The sequence below is a fragment of the Rhagoletis zephyria genome, unplaced genomic scaffold, assembly GCF_001687245.7.
Source record: "Rhagoletis zephyria isolate East Lansing unplaced genomic scaffold, Rhagoletis_zephyria_1.1 Rzeph_scaffold_03814, whole genome shotgun sequence".
Taxonomy (NCBI): Eukaryota; Metazoa; Arthropoda; class Insecta; order Diptera; family Tephritidae; genus Rhagoletis; species Rhagoletis zephyria.
In genome coordinates, this window is record NW_016160897.1 from 18,590 (window position 1) to 38,447 (window position 19,858).

Here is a 19,858-nt window from a genome sequence, read left to right on the forward strand (position 1 = left end):
AAACAGGAGGAGGTTATCAGTTCGTCGGAATATTTTTTTTTTGTGTTGCCTCACAGGTAGTTGCATACTAATTTGGTTTAAATCCGATCATTGGATCATGAAGAATTTAACGATAATCTTAAATTTGTATATGAGGATTGAACTCGGTTTTGTATTTTGCTTAAGAATTACTTGTTTTATTTATTTTTTGGATTTGAATTCTTTCGATGTAAGCAAGTCTACCCTTTATCTTTCGTTGTGTCTACCAAGAGAGTTAAGCTTGTTAATGCACCCAAGAATTAAAAGTGATTACATTTCCCAAGAGAAAAATCAATTCAATCAATTGGGATTAGGATGCTCTAATTTCGGTAGTTTCTTCGTAAATTTAATGGTGTAAACATTCAGCTGAAATACGCTGGGATACCTCCCTACACTGAGAAAAAATTCAGCTGTATATATTTCTTTGAACACAAGATTTGGTGGCTACACAAAAAAAAATTTCTATAACAAAAAAAATTTTCTATCACCAAATAATTTGCTGAGAGAAACATATTTTAATGAAATAACTAAATTCTTTTTTCAGTGTAAGGTTGTAGGTCCAAAAAATTTAATTTTTTTTTTCAGTTTTTAAGTCATCTAAACAAATACCGGTTGCCAGTCCGGAAGTTCCTCTAAAAAGAGCAGATAACCCTTTTTATTCGAAGACTACGATTTTGCTATGTCATCTCTTGGAGATAGAACTTGTGGCAACGAAGACCCTAATTTCTCTATATTTATAGATAATATACTCAATATTACTCAAATCCGTTTGTAACAAAATTTATTTGGCAACCGTTCTGTCGCTAAAATAGTTCTTGCGGCTCAAGCTCTTGCTCCACAGGTTGTTATAGGTTGGCAAAACATTGGAGCTTGGAGGTGGTCACGTCCACTGTTTACTCTATAGAATTTTGGCTACAAGGATAACTTCCGCATACCTACATTAAACACAATATTAAAATTAACTTTTGTGATGTGATCAAATATTGATTTACAAGGATCTAAAAGCAAAAATAATCTAAACATAAAAAATAAAAATTGTTAAAAGCAAACGTGAATAAACCAAAGTGTGGAATTCTGAAAATGAAAAAGGTTAGCCAAGCTATCTATGAAACGAAAATAATTAAAAAAAAAAAAAAATCAAACACGTAAAAACTTAAAATAGACATATAACACCTAACTAAAGCGTTGCTAAAACTAATGTAAATCAGGTTATGCCTCACGCGCTCGCTGGCACATGCGGCCTTTCAAGCAAGGCCATTACTGTCGTAACTTCCGCATTGAGCTCGGTACTCGAATCGCCTGACCACTGTGGCGTGGTACTTGTGTCTCCTCTAGAACTTTCATCGCCATCAGAACCCTTAGGCGCTTCCGCACCCCCATCGTCCTCTGGCTTATAAACCGGGTGTACATTCGGAATTATCACAGTTGAATCTTGATTCACATTCGAGTTAGAATCGATGCTTATGGGTGGATTCGTTTGAAAATTCGGTGTCAAATTGGTTATGAATTTTGAACGGGTCGTCGACGTTGTCGTCATTAACAGCAGCGGCAGCGAAGTCGTTTGCGTGGGCATTGGTGTTGTCGCTGGCGTCGGCATGATCTTTGGCAACGCTACGCGCACCGCATGAAGTACGCTATGCGGGTGTAAGCGCACATTTACGCGCTGGCTAGCGCTGCCAATTGTATTGGAATTTACATTGGCGGCTGAAATCGAATGATAATTTAAGTTTGATTGCGAACGCAAATTGACGCTTCTCTGTTGTTGTTTTGGTTCCACTTGCTGTTGTTGTACTAGCTGCTGTTTGCGCAGCTCTTCTTCTTGTTGTTGTTGTTGCTGTTGCTGTTGCTGCAATTGCGCACCTAACTGTTGTATGCTCGCATTAATTTGTTGCGTCTGCTTTTGCTTATAATTCTCCACGCGTCGAATATTCCTCACAAGGCGATTGTACACGAGCGACTTGACATCGATCGCCCATAAAAAGTCCAAATGATTGAACTTCTCCATGGGCACCAAATATTTGTCAATCACATTGGGCAATTCGCGCGCCAAACGATCGACGCCCGTCGTCGACACCAGCATGTCGTTCATCGAGTAATAGAGTGCGACCGGCACCTTCACCTTGGACAGATCATAATCGGGCGGTGTGATGCGATTATATTCGAGTTGATTGCGCAAATAGCCACGATCGAATTTACGAAAATGTCCCGACTTCATGAGTTGCCCGAAGTGCTCCAGTTGCTTGATTGATGCGCCGGAGGGTGTGTGACTTAGCATGACAGGCAGCATAGTCTGCAAGATATTAAGGAAAGAGTTTAGAAGAAAATTAGATTGTTTAGTACGCGCAAAAAAAAATTCAAATTCACAAATATTGAAATATTGAGTCTATAACACATAGTGTAGTTTGCGACTCCAAAGTTTTTAAAAATCAGATTAATTGCATTTTCTTCAAACAGCGTATATATTTTTCCTATTTAATCTATGAGCTATATATATATATATATATATGCTCGTGTGCGTTTGCTTCACATGGAAATACTATGTTTTCAGTGACTCCCGCTCCTGCCAGCGAAATAGCAGATCAGTCGCCTGGGATACAAAAGACTTAAGACACGAACTTGATCGTGATTGAAAGCTAGTGAAAAGAGTATTTCGCTTCTTCTGCACCCCAAAATCGCAACCTGTAAATGTAGATGTGTCAGTTCATAAAAAAAATAAGTACACAAATATAGTTTAATTCAGTTTTATCGAAATGTAGAGTATTCAACTGGCTAGGTTTACTTAATGGTTGTTGATCGTCGGCCCATTTTCAAGCGCCCGATTGTTTTATGCACAACGACAGAGTACAGGGTTTGGCGTAAGAACGATGAAATAGCGAAGCATATTTTAGGGAATAATCTTGCTAAGCCTAGAAGAATATATTTCGGTTTATCTGCAGTTGGATCTACTAAAATTAAGAGTTCAGGTCAGCTTTTATTACGGAAGCTAGCCGGAAGGTTTTCAAATGCTGGCGAATTTCTGCCAACAATTTTGCATACCTTGTTCGCATCAACGCATACCTGCACCTTACAAAAGTGTCAATTACCGCGAGACCAGCCTTTTAATGGTTGCTTAAAAGGTTTATCGGGCGTTTTGTGTGAAAGGCTAAGGCTCACCGTGATAAAAATTAATGGTCTGGCCTTATATATGGGTACCGCCTTGTATTCATTAAACGTGAAATCTTGGAAAAAGGCTTACGAGGAGAGGATCGACTCACATCATCTCTATTTTCATTTCAAACATTCGGCAGAATTCGTTACAGCCTCTTCGAGTGGTGCGATGCTAAATGAGGTTACAGACAGGGAGACTCTCCATCGTGGGCTTTCTTTAACCTGATGCTGGTGAATATAATAAGCGCTGCATAGTTAAACTGGTAAGAATCAATCTTTTATAAACTATGGGTATCAACAAGCGCATAGTCTGTTCTGTATTTTTCAAGTGGGTGAGTCTGAGATATCCTCTGCACTCAGAAGATTGTGGGCAATCATAGTTTCGACGCTGTCGAGTTTATATAGCGGCAAATTTGCTGCACTTGATAGTAGTTGGTTGAATAAGGAAAATGAATTAGCAACAAGAGTTTACGGGATGTACATAGCTCAGTGGTTAACGCTTCTGACTTTGAACATCGATTACGCAGGTTCGATCCCTGCTGAAGTCTAGAAAAAATAAGTCTGATGAGGAGATGTGGTGATCTCCGAAATAGCTGCTATAACATATTAAAAATAAAATGTTAATAAGCCACAATAACATTGACAAATGAATAATTTATATATATGTATATATATATATTTAATATAAGGAAACAAAAATTTCCCTCTCCACTTTCCCATTAACAATTCACAATAGAGGAGTTTTTCACTGAACAACACTACCCTTCAGGTCGGGTTTTTTTTAAGCGACCTAGCTGAACTCGGATAAATAGCCAAGTTTGTGTTGTATTTCGTCATTTAAGCGAGTGTTTTTTTGTAGCACGGTTGCAAAATAATGCACTTATTATTCATTTCGGCACCAACTTAGCGCGAATCTGTCGAACAATGATCACCTAAATAGATATGTACTATATATATGTATGTACATGAGTGAAGTGCCAAACATATGGAATAATAATTATCTACGCATTGGTTACATATAGTCAAACAGTGCCCTCTGTCATATCTGACATTTCCTACAGTAATGCGGTGCCATAGACATCCAAGTGGCATTGTTTGCTCTATTTACAGCTGCATTGAATGCAACATAATTGACGCACCCATAAACAGGCATACCGCCGGCATTCGGCGGTCTTCTATGTACTAGTCAACCGGATGTTCAAATTTGGCGACTGATGGGTGAGCGTTGCATGTTAATGTGATAACGCTGTGGGCGAAATTCGCAAAATTCACAACGCGATACCCAGCGATGGTTCCATGGAAGCAAACTTGCATGTACACATACATACATACATTCGTACCATATGTACTAGCGGGCTGCATGAATTCATTCAAACTTTTAGCCAAACAGAGTACAGTATATTTGAATATTTTACTTCACATACAAAACACTCAGCGTTTGGAATTTTGTAATTTATGAATATACATTTCGTTTCAAATTTTCTACCTTCAAATGGAAGAATATGAATGAATGAATGGAAAACATTCAAATCGTTTAAACTCATTTCGGTAAAAGTTTTTTCTACAAACAGGTTTTTTCGTATTGTAATAGGATCGCAGCAAAACATGGTGTAATAATAACAAGGTGTTGTCAGTTCCGGTCACGCATTTTAAAGTATTAGAAAAAAGGTACTACTTATTTACTACTTTTAATCCGTTTGTGCATACTATTTCGATGATATTAGCGAAATCGTAATTTAACCATACTGCGGCTCTATTTTAGTGTATCAGTAGTCCATTTGGCTCGATATTATGACAATGCAGCAGAAGATATTTAATATAAAAAAAAAATCGCCTTTCCATACAATTTTTGTGTACGTCTTTTTCCATTGATTACCACGACATCTTTTATATTTTATATTTTGAGGACACAAATTATACCAATCCAGCAATTTTAAATATTAATATCGTTCTGAAAACAACAAGTTCTTTAAAAATCGCGATAAAACGAAATACTAAAATGGAGTATTTTAGATACTATTTCCCAACGAATAGTAGTATAAAAATTAGGATCGGCAGCACTGAAAATAAGCATGCCGATCTTGTCAAAATTACAACAAACACGTCGCTACTGACAACACCTTGTTATTATTCCACCATGGCAGCAATACATACATACATACATGTGTATGTTTGTACATATGTGCACAGAAAAAATAATTAAAAAAAAATTTAATAAAGGTTGGCATTTATTTCAATTCAATTTATTTTCACTTTGTTTGAATATTCTAATGTCGACACATATGTATATCGGAACAGGTATTCACTCAAATTCCAAAAAATTTTAGGCCAAAATCATTCATTCGTTTTGTATATGAATAATTCAAAAGCCGTATTGAATGAATTAATGCAGCCCTCTAATATATACATAACTATGCTGTAAGGCATGAAAAAAAATAGTAGTGCCTATGACAAAGACAATGGATTAACGCTTGATACTATCATGCATACAAGAGTGCTGAAACGGTGGGCGAAAACTTTTAGGTTTTTGTTGGCAGCTGTCACAGCTCCACATTGTTCTAGCTGTGCAATTGCAGATCAAATGATTTCTCGAATTATTACTGAATTTTGTATGCGTGTATGTATGCTAGTTATGATCGCCAATTATGCAACAGCAAACATAATCGTGATACTTACATATATCTTATTAATATATATTCAAAACAAAAACCATTACATATACTCCAATATGCATACTTAGTAGTCGTTCATTTGATGTCTGCCTAGCTCTCGCCAATTATTTGTTTATTTCTTTACATTTACAGGCAGAGCACAAAATAAAGCAAAACAATTAAATGTTGGCAACGCCGTCAGCTGTGCATTCGTTTGCGCGCACCCGTCGTCAGCGAAAGTTAATTTAGTGGCATTTAGGAATTTCAAGTGACAAAATTGTTGGGGTGTGTGCTAAGTGCTCTCTGCATTATTTACATACAAATGTACATGAATATTTATGTATGCATGTAGGTGTTCGCACTGCGCACTGCTGTACGTGCAAAGAAATTATTTATAACAAAATTATGTCACCGCATGCGGGGTCTTTGACATGCGAACGTAATTTGTGATGACCTGCTTTGATAAAAAACAAAAATTACGCATTTACATGGTGATGAAGTGATTATCATATGACATTCGGGCCAATTGTAAGTTGAATTAAATTAAATTCATCAACATATTTATATCTTGAAAATGGCTAGGTTAATTGAAGAACATATTACATATATCAAATGCAAAATTTGTTATGATAACGCTAGTATAAGATGACTTAACATCATATGACATACAATTGATGATGTGATTATCACATGACATTTTAACTAGAAAAAATGTATGTTCTAATGATAAAATCGAGTAAAAAGCCCAATTTTTCCGTGGCTACACATATTTGAGAGTTATGAAAACGACAGAAAATTGGAGCGTAATTGACTATTCGTCATATTGAAAGGGGCTGAACTGAAGACCGTAAGATGGCTTCATGATATTGGCCACATCAAAATCTGATTACAACTTGAGGCAAACACGCGGCCATGCACCTGGCTAATAACTAATCCATGCTATTACTACTCGGACTTTCAAAATTAATAACTGGAAGGCAAAGAGATTGTATCTATAAGGCAAATATGAACTTAAACTTCAGATATTGCTCGACGCTATGATGATTTGAAAACCATAAATCTGCTCCGAGAAATTTTTTGTATAGCAAATTTTATATACCCCCTGATTGGTGGGCGATTTTTTTCGAGATGATCGACCGTTCGTTCTGTCTCAAATACATAAGTATCACTCTGGGTTTTCAAAGAACAAAGAACATTAAACTTGTTGAAAATTCGAAATAAATATACTTAGGATTCCTTACACGACAAAGCGTCATTGATCAGGTTTCCGCAAGGCATGGGGTAGAATATGGTCAATATTTATGTGTGCCCTGTATATCTAATACAGTGACTGAAAAAATTATTCGCATCAAAATTTCAAATATTCACAATGTTTTTAAGTAAAAATTTTCAGAAAAAAACATTTTTGAAACTTCGGTTTATACGGTTTTGGTTAAAGCATGGCAGAAAAATAACAAAAAATTTTACTTAAAAAACATGTGAATACTTGTTTGAGTCACTGTATATATGTAAGTTCATTGAATATTGCGTGCGACATTGCGTTCCAGCAGGAGGGTACCTGTAGGAAAATCTGCATACATATGTAATTCACACAACACACACACACACACACACACACACACACACACAAAAATACCTTGTTCAACTGCTCCGAATTGTAGCCGGCCACCAGAAACAGGATATTCGAACAGACGTCCTGTGTCATTGCATTGTCATGACACACCACCTGGCTGTGATCCACAAACAGCTTTGTGTTGGGCATAAATTCAGTAATGCGTAACATGCGCGTCGCCGCCTAAAAGCAGAGAAAGAAAAAATTTCAACAAAAAGAAACAGCAGCAGCAAAAAAGCGGCCAACGGCAAGTAGTAAGCCGTTATCCTGTACGTATCGTCTGCAAAGCATACGCACCGTGAGGAAATCCAGAAAAACCACCAAAGTACGAAACAGTGGACTCTTCATGTCCGAGATGAAGGCGATCGGCGCCAATGCGTGCATGGAGAGAATTTTTTGTGTGTAGGAGGGCTGCTCCGAACAGAGGACCCAAAAGACGGCTGTGCCCTATGAAAAAAAAATGAAAACAAACAGAAACGTTCAGGAAAAAGCAATCACCGGAAAGGAGCATTAAAAAGTGGCCATGCAACTCACCTGCGAGTGTCCCACGTAGTGCAATTGGTCGTAGCCTGTTTTGCTGAGGATATAATCGATGTTTGCGGGCAAATCGTATTTGCCCATTTCGTGAAAGGTGAAATCCCAGAATTCCTGGTAATCGCTATTGAGGCTGGTGTGATTTTTCGAATAGCGATTGCCACGCGCATTGCCCATCCACACATCGTAGCCCAGGTCGGAGAGCATATAACCTATTGGCAATGGGGGCAGTTAGCAAGATAAGAGCATAGAGAGAGGTGAAAAAGAGTAAGGAAAGAAATAAAAGTGAATGACTGGTTAGTACAACTCACACTCACGTACAAACAAATGCATACACGCGAGATACACGCGAGCGCATCAAAAACACAGAAAGTTAATTAAAAAATCCCCGTAGGGCTGAATGCGGCAAAGTTGACGAAGGCGCGCGCAAAGAACTGAATGCATGGAAAATGCAAGTCTGTATACAAATGTGGAGGCTTACAAAGTGTAGCATGTGTGGAGAGAGTGAAAGGGAATGGGGAAAAAATGCAGATGCAAAACAGCACTCCATGGAGTGAATTTGTGCGACAACACAACTCACCCAACCCCGACTTGGGCCCCATTAGCACCCACGTGGCCGACGTGTCCAGTATGCCGTGCATCAGCAGCACCGGCTGGGCGCCGCGCTTCGGTATGCGATGCATCTCCAGGATATAGCCATCCTTTGTCACCACGGTATGCGTCTCCGATGGATAACCGTACTTGCGTATTAATTTCGGCTGCAAAGAGATGGAAAAAGAACGAGATGTAGTGTGAGAAATCAGCGTTAAAAATTTTTAGCGTCACTAAGAAGCCAATTTTCATTTACGTAAATCCGTCCATAATTCTTTTTTTTGCCCACATTTTATTAGGAAGGAAAGGAAGTTTGATTGAGACTTCTCTTATGCTCTCTTATTACTTTATTTTACTACATATCTCAAAATATTATCGTAAGTGAATTGAAAATAATCAATCAATACCGATATTTGGTTATAGTTAAACGATTCGATCATAGTTACCAAATCTTGTTGTTGCGAGGAAAATGTTTACTTATTTGACGTAAGTAACTAAACTCTTTCCCTGGGTGAATGACTTAATGTCGCCAGTGAAGTGTGTCCTTCAAGCGCTACATGGCAGGCTTGCTTCAGATGTTTGCTGGAGAAGGGACCTTGCTTAGACATAATCGAGTGGAAAACATTAGTTACCACTAAATTAAGCGGTAATTATTTAGCACTAATATGCGATTTTTCTCAACACATAGCAAGAGGAATAAGTACACCTAGATGTGTGGCAATTTGGAAACAATCTCTGCGTATTTTTAAGTGTGATGACATACTTTTATTTGTTTGCAATTATTAATGCCAATAAAGGTAAAGGCGGTCGTTGGTCAGGCTGGGCATTTTGGCCAACGATACGCAATACTGAATGGTACATACTTATTAGCCTACATATATAGCTATTTAGACATTTGTGCACATACATACTTACACTTAAATCTGTTTGTTTCTATTGCGAATTTGAGAATGCCAGCTAAGAAACTGCAGAAACTGCTTTGAGACGCTGAAGCAGCTTTGGGTTACTCATAACTTTTTTGTATCTACATGTTGGTGTATATGTATGTATATCTACATATGTATGTTAACATTTGTGTACGTTTTTTGTTTCTTGGGCTGTTATTGTTTTGTTTTCCTTTACCACCGTCGGATGTGCCATTTTCATGGTAACATAAAGTGTGTCAGGGAAGTGTTAGTGCAGAAAAGTAACAAATCGGCAATGACCGCACACACACACACACACACACACGCACACAAATGCACAGACAAGCTGCCGAGCGCACCAAGATCAGCTTCTGGATGTTTATAAGCAGTTAATCAATATCTTGTTAGCCGCTGATTTTCGTAAGCCATGAATGAAGTTTGTTAGTTAACTCAATGCTAAGCTAGATTAGTGTTTGGCATCGTGAGAATATGTGAAAGTAATTAGCATTTGCGATTATTTGTGAATTAGACTGTTAGGCAATGTAGCCACTTTGATTAAAAATTGATTGCATTTTTTTACGACTCGCAATGTGGAAAACGCGTTCGTGCTTTGCAGTAAAAATCGCATAAAAATGCTATTTCATTTTATGCCAATTGAACTTTTAAAACCTTGATTGTTGAACTTCGAAAAATGAGGATGAGTGTATCGCAGCAGACCTTTGGCTTTACTCGGCTATTTGTGAGAGTGGGTCCGGTCCAACTTAAAAATAAATTAGTCTGATTAGTTTTAATTTTATAACGCCATTTTAAACATATTTATCTATCGATATGTTTATCGACGAAATAATTATTATTCTTATCGTTTTGCAACTGAATATGGTCAGAAAACAAAAGGGATGCCTGAGCAATATTCTCGACGGCTGTATAAGGCTGTACTATATGCCAATGCCATTAAGGATAGTGGGGGCTGTTTAATAGCCGAAGGCTTGAAGAGACCATTTGCCTGAACAGTATCGCGTCTGCTAAGGTCGCTACTTTGGTCATAGCTGGTTCACAAAATACTGAAGCAAATACAAAGAGAACTTGCTGAACTTTGTTGCTCCGTCATAGTAGGGAGAAATTGTGTCTCGGAAACATTAATGTTTTCAATTCGATTCATCGAATGTATTCCGATGTATCGATAAATGCAATATTATTCGATGCATCTATGTATTTTATTCGATGTAATTCAATAAAGGTTTTTTTTTTTTTGAAATTACAAGGAACACGACGCATCGGAATAATACTGGAGAGCAAACTGTCAAAGAAGGTCTATGCGGAGTGCATGTCCTACGGTTACAGTAGTAGTAAATGTAGTGTCAAAACTTCCTAAACAGATCGACTACGAGATTCCGGATCGGTACTTCGAGATGAATGAGAGCGCATGAGGATGACTAATTCTGAGGTTATTTACACTGATATATCGAAAATGCATAAGGATACAGGCACTGCGTGTACTGCGCGAAACTTGAGATTAGAAATACTTTAAAGCTGGGGACATTAAAGTTGTTGTAACATTTTTGAAGCAGAAGTCTTAGTCTTAAATTAAGTGTTGAAATAATGAGCTTAACCAATTATCGATAAATATATAAAGTGAAAATAAGAGAAAATGAAATGCCTAAACAAATACCCCAAAAACGATTTCTTATTACTTTATATAATGTTCTTTTTATTAAATTCAAATACATCAAACCTACCATAGCCAATCCGCATGTACGTATCTGAAAAACGATAACAACCATTAACAGCATAGCATATTTTTTTATCGCATTTCCTCATTTCTTTGCCAAGGTTAATTGTAATGCGCGACGCGAATGCATTTGTGTTTTTATGTATGTATCAATATCTGTATGAATATAAGGGTGGCCCAAAATTTTGTTCGAAGCTTCTTTAATACCACAATATGGGTATCAAATGGAAAGTTTATGCACTCCCAGCAAACATTCTTGTATTTTTTAGAAAGGTGGCAACACCGTACTAAAATGTTATGAAATCTCTTCAAACGATTTTAGTTTCGATGAAAAAATGTAACTATTTTATTGAGGCCTTAAATAACTTTTAATTTTCAAATATTTGGCAACCCTATTTTTAATTTTCTACCACATAGGCACAGAAATAATTGAGAAGAGTGCAAAAACTAAAAAATAAAACCATCTATAGAGCTATTCTTTAGTCATGTGGTTATGAAAACATAAAGTAACTAATTTTGGTATATAACAGATAGGATTATCGGTTATTAAAACACACTCAGTAAAATGTTTAAGTAAAATAAGCATCATAGTATTATTTTTTTAAGACTTCTGAAGGGAAATAGTCTTATTCGAACAAAAAATATTTATTTTTAACTATTTTTTATAAGTTCTACGAAAAAATGTATTTTCCCCATGTAAAATACTTGGGAAACTTCAAAGCCCCGGCGGCACGGGTAAATATTACCCGATTTCAAAATAAAAAACTACGTGTCTCCTTATTTATTATATTCTTCAATTCTGGGGGTGGCAGCAGGAAAAACCAAAAAACTTGATTGTCCTATGTATTTTTGGACCACCCTTATGTACATTGCCATGTATGAATACGTCGCAACATCGCTCGTTGCGCGCTGCAAACAGCTGAGCATCACTTATCAACCGCCGAGCGTCAAGCGTCAGCCACTTAGCGGCCGTTTACCGTCTGCTTTGGGCACCGGTCAGACAATTTGTTTTACATACTTAAAGCCCAGTTGACCGTAATTGGCATCTCAAGTGTTTTTGTCTTTTTCCATTTTTTTATTTTATAATTTTCATTGTTTAATTTTTTAACTTTGCTTGATTGCTTTTCGCCAATTACGGTGTCCGCCTCCGCCTACAATCGAATCGGAATCGGCGCTATTTTTTGCGATCATTCGCTTATTAAACGATTGATGGATCGATTGCGGCGGTATGAATGCGGGTTTTGGTATTTTCAACGTGATTATGCAATTACGTTGTGACTGTTGGCCAGGTAAGGTTCGAGTATTTATGGTATACAGGTACTTTCGTTTTGTCGATAGTGTGGTCGTTATCGATATCATTTTTGGTACATTAATCGATAAGTTCATAAGTGATTTTATTTATCGATCGTCATTAATATTATTTATCGGAATTTATATAAGCGTATTTATATAAATCGTTCTCGATATCCATATATTAATACGCTAACATAAATTTTGTCCGCTTTCGTTTGGCGATTGTACTGAACCGATTTCAAAACCAAGAACACCATTGAAAAGTAATTTTTCTGTAGATGAGTAGTTTTAAAATTGGTTGAAAATTACCAAAAAAAATCGTCGTTTAAAAGTTTCTGTATTCATGTATAGTTGTTATTGCAACCTGCCCAACTTTGTAATAGAGATAATAAATATGAAGACGAAGAAAGAAATAATGAAGGCAAAATTGAAAATAAAAATATATGTATACATGCAGTGGGGTAACTGAAGGGGTAAGAAAATTCAGTCATCAGTAATTTAGTAATCGAAAGTTATGAAGTTTCTTATCGCCGAATTTTATAGTTATCGAAATATATCAGATCAACCACGTTCATTAAGTTATTGGTATGTATCGAGTTATTGAAATTGATGAATGTTTATTGAGTTATAAAAATTTTTCGAGACGTAGGTACTTAATTGTTACAATGTACCGATAGTTATCGAGTTACAAAAATTTATCGGATTATCGAAATTTATCAAAATAATGAAATTCTATTTTATATGATATTTATTGAATAATCAATATTTATAATGCGATCAATAATTGTAAAGTTAACGAAGTTTATCGAAATAACGAAATTTATCTAGTTGTACCGAGTTCTTTCAAATTATCAAATCAATGATATTTATTGTTTTATCGAAATTTGTTGGTGTTTTATGGAATTAAAGTTTGGGGAATTTTCAAAGTGTACATCGGGTTATAGAAATTTCTAAAATTACATGAATTTATCGAGCTATCACTATTTATTCAGTTACCAGAGTGTAAATCAGGTTATCGATATATATTGAGAGATGGACAGTTTTGAGCTATCGAAATTAATCCAGTGCTGGAAACGTACAGTTATCTAAACTTATCGATAACTATCAATATTTGTAGAGTTATCGAGTTTTATCGAGTTATCGGAATTAAGTGTTTTTGAAATTCATCGAATTCTCCCTAATTTAAATTCTCCCTAATTCGCCCTAATTGTAAACAATGTTAAATCTCGGTCTGAATTTTCCCCACATGAATTTGAACATATTGAGTTTCTCAAATCACTTGGTAATGGAAAAGTCCAATTTCTCAAGAAATCTAAAAATTATGATGGCTCTTTTATCAATGCAGAAAAATCATATTTTAGTGTTGCTAAAATTAATTCTGATTATCTTCGGGAGCACAACAGTTACCCCATTGAATTTTTGAATAATTTATATGACAGCGGATTGCGGAAGTTTTAACTGGCATTTCAAGTGGATTGCAAATATTAACCCGTCGCTTACCTTTGTCCTATTTTGGCACTCTTTTGCCGTTTTCGTTCTAGCGTAAAGAGTTTCCAATCATTCTCGCTTTTTGTAGGACCTGTATTTTCTCATGGAAGATGTAATGTAATCTACTGACAGAAGGCTTCGTTCATTTGTCAGATTGCGGTTTTAAATTTCAGATACTTAAGACCAAGGTCATTTGTTTGACGACCAAAGGATTTTTATGAAACATATTGGTTATGGAGGAATTGTTGCCCGTGGAACTGTAACTCGAATAAAATATTAAAAAGAAAAGATATGAAAATGTTTAGTCATGTTTTGGTGCCAAAGCAGGAGATTTTTTTCTAGTACTTCTGTGCTTTATTTCGACAGTAACTAGAACTCCTAGTTTTTATTATTAAAGATACCAATCGAGACCTTACTTGGCAAAAATCCAACCAAAATGCCAATTTGGCAACGGAAAATGTTTTTATAAGAAGTTTTTCAGGGATCGAACCTTTGCCCTAGCGAGTGGCAGTTGACATATTAACCACTCACTCAGCCCGGCAGTCGCTTTATACAATTAATAATATTTCGGAAAAAGCTTATCAAAAGGAAATCTTAATAATATGGGTCAAAAGTCAAAATCAAGGTCAATTGGCTGATAACTGGAATGCAATTGAGAAATCGGAAAACACAAAGCGTGTGCCACTACCTCTTCTCAACAAAAATGGAATTAAATCAAATAATAAAGCTGTTTCAATTCCGCTGCTACAGACACAGACAGTGCATGTGACGTTATTGACATTATTAAACACCTTTGCGATTTCGCTTTATGAATTCAAACAAATGCAATACTTATGCGACCGGCTTTGTGATGGCGATTATAATGGCAATATACAAAAGATATCAACAAATGTTGCAAATGGCCGCAAGTTACTGAAGCAGAAATAAAATCAATAACACTAAACGTGAACGCATACCCTGTAGGAAAGTCTGAGCTTAAGTCGTGTTCAACACTCAATTCTTTACAAACATTATCGACAAAACCACACGGTTTCGCGAGTATTTCGTGTACGCACACATACACTTTGTTTTGTTAAAGTAAAAAGTCGTATTTACAAAAAAAAATATTCAGCAAATCAGCTCTGAGGATTGGTGGAAACTATGGCATTGCATATTTCGCGGGGCAATATTTTGTTTCAAGGTTTTAAGATTGTAACCAAATCTACAGGTTACAAGAGTGCACAGAATGCGAAAAGGGTTTAAAAATTGACAGAAACTTTATTTAGAGATTACAGAATTTTTGTTACCAGCGCAGAACAGTCCTGCTAGCAGAAATTGCATCTGAAAAAATTGATTTAAATGTTGCAAAAGCTACTTGTGCTTACCGCAATTAACATGATTCGGAAAACCAACTTTTTGGTAAAAAATTTTATGGAAGACTTATTCAATTATTGTCGATAGCCACCCAATTAAAACACCATAATTGCATAATTGCATTTAAATCAAAAACCATAACTTCTACTATCGTTTTTTTGTTTTCAGTAAAAACGCACCGCATAGCACCAGGTTGATACTACATATTAGATTTCCCTACTGGGACTTTGTTGCTGGTGTAAGAAAATACCAGTCACAGCGACCGAAAAGACTAAAAAATTATCAAAAATCGCAGACATTTATAGCTGACGTTTTATGAATAGTAAGCTTGCTTGGAAGTGCGAAAAGCGATAAAATATATCGTCGTTTAAAGTACAAAACCGCGTATCACGAAAATGCAAAACCTACTATGTGAGGTTGCCTTAATTTTATAGGAGAAAGTAAACTTGTCTTATTTCAAAACGTTTCTGTCTTTTGTCCCTAATTATTTCTTCTTTTTAACCGACTTCCAAAAAAGGAGGAGGTTTTCAGTTCGTTGGGTTTTTTTTTTTTTTATGGATGTTACCTCATAACTTTGGACCACGTTCACCGATTTGGATAATTCTTTTTGCATCGGAAAGGTAGTCTCAGAGGTGGTATCGTACTAATCTGGTTTAGATTCGATCATATATATATATATATATATATATATATATATATATATATATATATATATATATTATATAAGAATTGCAGTCGGTTTTGTTTTTTTGCTTAACATTTTTTTTTTATATTTAAGTATCGATATTTTAGTATGAATGGATAAGTGGTTGATGGCAGGAGCTACCGGTGAGCAAATATCTTTTTTGTCACAAAGGTCAGTTACGTGGTTTTGTACTCTAAACCACGATATATGTATGCATAAACGATTATGACTGAAAGGTAGTGAAAAAAATATTCGATGAAGGAAGGTAAGAAAAACTTTGGTAGAGCTAGAAAAATAAGAATTTGAAAAAAAAAACGAAAGGGGAAACAGAAGATATATGCAAGACTCTTTATTTGCAATTACTCGTAAAACAAATGGGTGTGTGCTACGGGATACAACCTGAAAAGAAGGTGAATAACATACCGTAGCATACTACATACATATATTTGCATACATATGGTCTATGACAGGCTAGACAATATGAATCATTAATTATAACACTATCGGCGAGAATAAGATAATAGCCATAAAAGTAATACTAAGTATTATGTAGTAATGTGTATTTAATTCATTTAATTCTGTTTTTGAAGCGAACTTTTGCATCTAAATAAGCACATCATCGCCTATTTTTTTTATTTAAAAACATATTTTCTAATTTCAGATTCCGTACAACTTTTTCGCAACGTAGGTACGAGTATGTAGCATATACATATGTACGTATATTTGTGCAATATGGATGGTGTGAAGAATTGCGAAATAGTACATACTGCGTTTACGGACAACTGGAATGGTGGTAGTTAGTGTTGCCACACCCGAAAAATAAAATTTAACAAAATCTTTCAAAAAGTTTAACAATTCCCATTAAAATTAAGCAACTTATTTAACGGGTCTTAATAAAACGAAAAATGCTTGGAGTTACTGTTTGTTCTTGCTGATCTTGGTAAATTGGTTATTTAAATAAAAAGTGAGCAGGTAAGTAAGTAAAGGCTCTCTAAGGTCGAGATTTGTCGTCAAAAATAAGGATTTTATAGTCTAACAGTTGCTTAATTTGAAGCGATTTCATGGTAGACGTACACTCGGAGGTTTGAAAATGCGACGACCGCAGATTGGGAATCGCGTAGAGCAACATTTACTGGAACTTTATATGGGATCTGGATGTGACAGTCTTCCCAAAATCAATTTGAAAATTTTTTTAATGAATTTTTGAAGAAAATTATCCCTTTTGACTATTTTAATAAGCTAATTTAGCAAAACGAAGAAAAGTTTAACATTTTAACAGGCAGCAAGAAGTTAATCAATTTTGCTTAAATTTAAGCAAAACGGCAACGCTGATGGTAAATGATCTGATTTGTAAATATGCCTTTTCCACATATTCATGTATATACATACATATATGCATACATATGTAATAAAAATAAATAAATGAACGAGCACAAACTACATAAAGATATTTGTTGCACTCATAACCGATTGTGAAAGAAACAGCGGAGTTGAAGTGGAATTTTTAGCGAACGCGCAAATAGCAAAGATAAATAGAAGAGCAGCTCATGAAGTATGTATGTACATATGTCCACACATGTGGGCATACATATGTACATATATATATGAATGTATGTATGGATATAAAGTAGGAATATGGGTACATATTTAATATATTATAGGGGTATTCTCGCAGTCTTGCAAAGTCCTTGCTCGGTGCATAGATTGCACGGAATTCATGGTAAAATCTGGTTTACGTATGGGACAGCTTTGCAAACCGTGCAATCTGTGCACCGCGCAAAACTCAGAGAATACCCCTTATAAATATAAGAATTGCATTTGCAAAAAAAATTTAATTATTGATGTAAGTAGATAAGTACGCACCTAAGCTATAGACAACCTACTCGTACATACATATGTATGTAACTAATCAAAGCAAATGAAATAAATAAATGAAATCAATATACATACATATGTACATATCTACACATTGGTAAAACACTCGTGCCGCTCGGCGGGCCAGCGCAATGTAAATGACAATGGTGATAATTGCAACGGCTAGCGTTATCACGACCGGCTTAGTTAGTTGTTGTTTTAGTCGTGCATATGTTTGTACATACATACGCAAACATATGTTATGCAAATTTGACGGCTTTTGTTTTCCTAATGACAAAATGACTAAATTTCAGTTGTTAGTTAAAACTTTGTTAGCATTGTTTTTGTTAGCTTAGGGTGCTAATATTTTCGTGTGTTCATTGGTTTATTGACTCGATTGCCCACAACTTTTTTTTTTTGGTGATTTTTGGTTTTTGCTTTGTCTCTTCGCTACGGTCACTTGACAACTTCGATTTTGACATTTATTTACATTCGTTTGACAAATATTTGCATTGGCAATGACAAGTGTACCTTTAAGAGACATACAAGTATGTACATATGTACATACATATTTATGTAGTTTTGTTTGTATAATTGTTTGCAATTTAATTAGCTAATATGATTAAGTGTTCATATCATAACTGAAATGTACGAAATCGCTGTTGAATATATTGTACATATGTATGTATGTATATTCATATGATTACATTTGTTTAGTATCTTCAAACTTTAAAAATTCCAATGCTAGACGAATAATATTGGCCCACATGCATAAAAAGTCAGCATACGCTCCGACTCGATTTTCAATACAAATTCTTGAGTTTCAGCTCACTCCAACAGTAGAAAAATTGAGTCTGGGCTTAAGCTCACTTTTTGTGCATCACCCGCATTATTTTAAGAAACTTATTTTACCTATAAATGGTAACCAAAAGGGACATAAGTAATCGCCTGTGCTGATCCCTATAAACGAATATGATCCGAATACTGGGAACTATTTTCCAAACGGACTCTTTTTACCCTATGTCGTGACTGCTATTTTAAAAGAAACACAAAACGTTTGATGAAGGTGTAAAGCTCACAAATAAATAATAACAAATGATTTGCAGCGGATAGACACACCTCGCAGCTTTCCTTATTTTGTAGGTTTGTAAGCGGAGCTGAACTACTCCTCGAACGTAGACAAATCTCTGGTAATTCAAGTTCAAAATGAAGATCTTAAAATTAAGTATTCGCTCAACCTTAAACGCGTAGGAAAGTCGAAATTGGTGGAAAAAAACGGAAAAATTAGTATGGAACGAAATTTTAAATAGCATTTCGTCAGTATAGTATGGAAAGTGCGTAAATGAAAAAAGGCCACAACTAAATAAAATTTTTTTTTGAATAAAATGATGTAGGATCTTATAATACGATGAAATGCATCATAAGCAATCAAAAAAAGAATTTTGGATTTTTGGTTAGTTACGGCTTTTTGTTTTCAAGCGAATTTCCTTCTCTAAATAATAAAACTCACTTAATCCTTGAGGCACTTCTTAATGAATGATAGTTAAAAAAGTACAACATGAAACTATGTAGTAGTTTATATATAACGACGACCATTTTTTTACCAAAAAAAAAAAATATTTTACAAAAAATAAGATCGACACTATTTTTTAATGTAATGCAACGGTCCAGAATATCCAAAATTTTTTAGATGCAGAATAGGAAAGCTCACAATAAAAATATCGCCCGTATTCTCCTTTATAAATACATGTTTTATAAGTGGAAAACTATCAACTATGTAACAGCCTTTTTTATCAATGGAATTTACGAGTAAAAAACTAACACTTGATGTACTTTTTTGTTATAAAAACTACAAACTTTAAATATTCCAAAGAAAAGTAAATATTTCTTTGAATAACTTAATCTTCTCAACTACTGCGCTATGAACTGTATTTTTAAGAGGAAACTGGTAGTTTTTGTATATTTATTCCTTAAGTACTTAACCGACGCGATAAGGCA

General features: G+C 35.3%; 1 protein-coding gene across 2 annotated transcripts in view; it reads right to left on the reverse strand.

Moving 5' to 3' along the window:
- Window positions 1-708: 708 nt before the first annotated feature.
- LOC108369713 (lipase 3-like) overlaps window positions 709-19,858 on the reverse strand; it is a 35,573-nt gene continuing 16,423 nt past the window's right edge. The window contains exons 2-6 of one of the 2 annotated variants that reach the window (XM_017624882.1): window positions 8,543-8,720; window positions 7,963-8,174; window positions 7,726-7,875; window positions 7,453-7,611; window positions 709-2,308 (exon numbers count right to left, since the gene is read on the reverse strand). In XM_017624882.1, the coding sequence (XP_017480371.1) occupies window positions 1,235-2,308; window positions 7,453-7,611; window positions 7,726-7,875; window positions 7,963-8,174; window positions 8,543-8,720 (1,773 nt within the window). In that variant the 3' untranslated portion in view covers window positions 709-1,234. The remainder of the gene's footprint in view (window positions 2,309-7,452; window positions 7,612-7,725; window positions 7,876-7,962; window positions 8,175-8,542; window positions 8,721-19,858) is intronic. The other variant, XM_017624883.1, reaches the window with a different exon arrangement.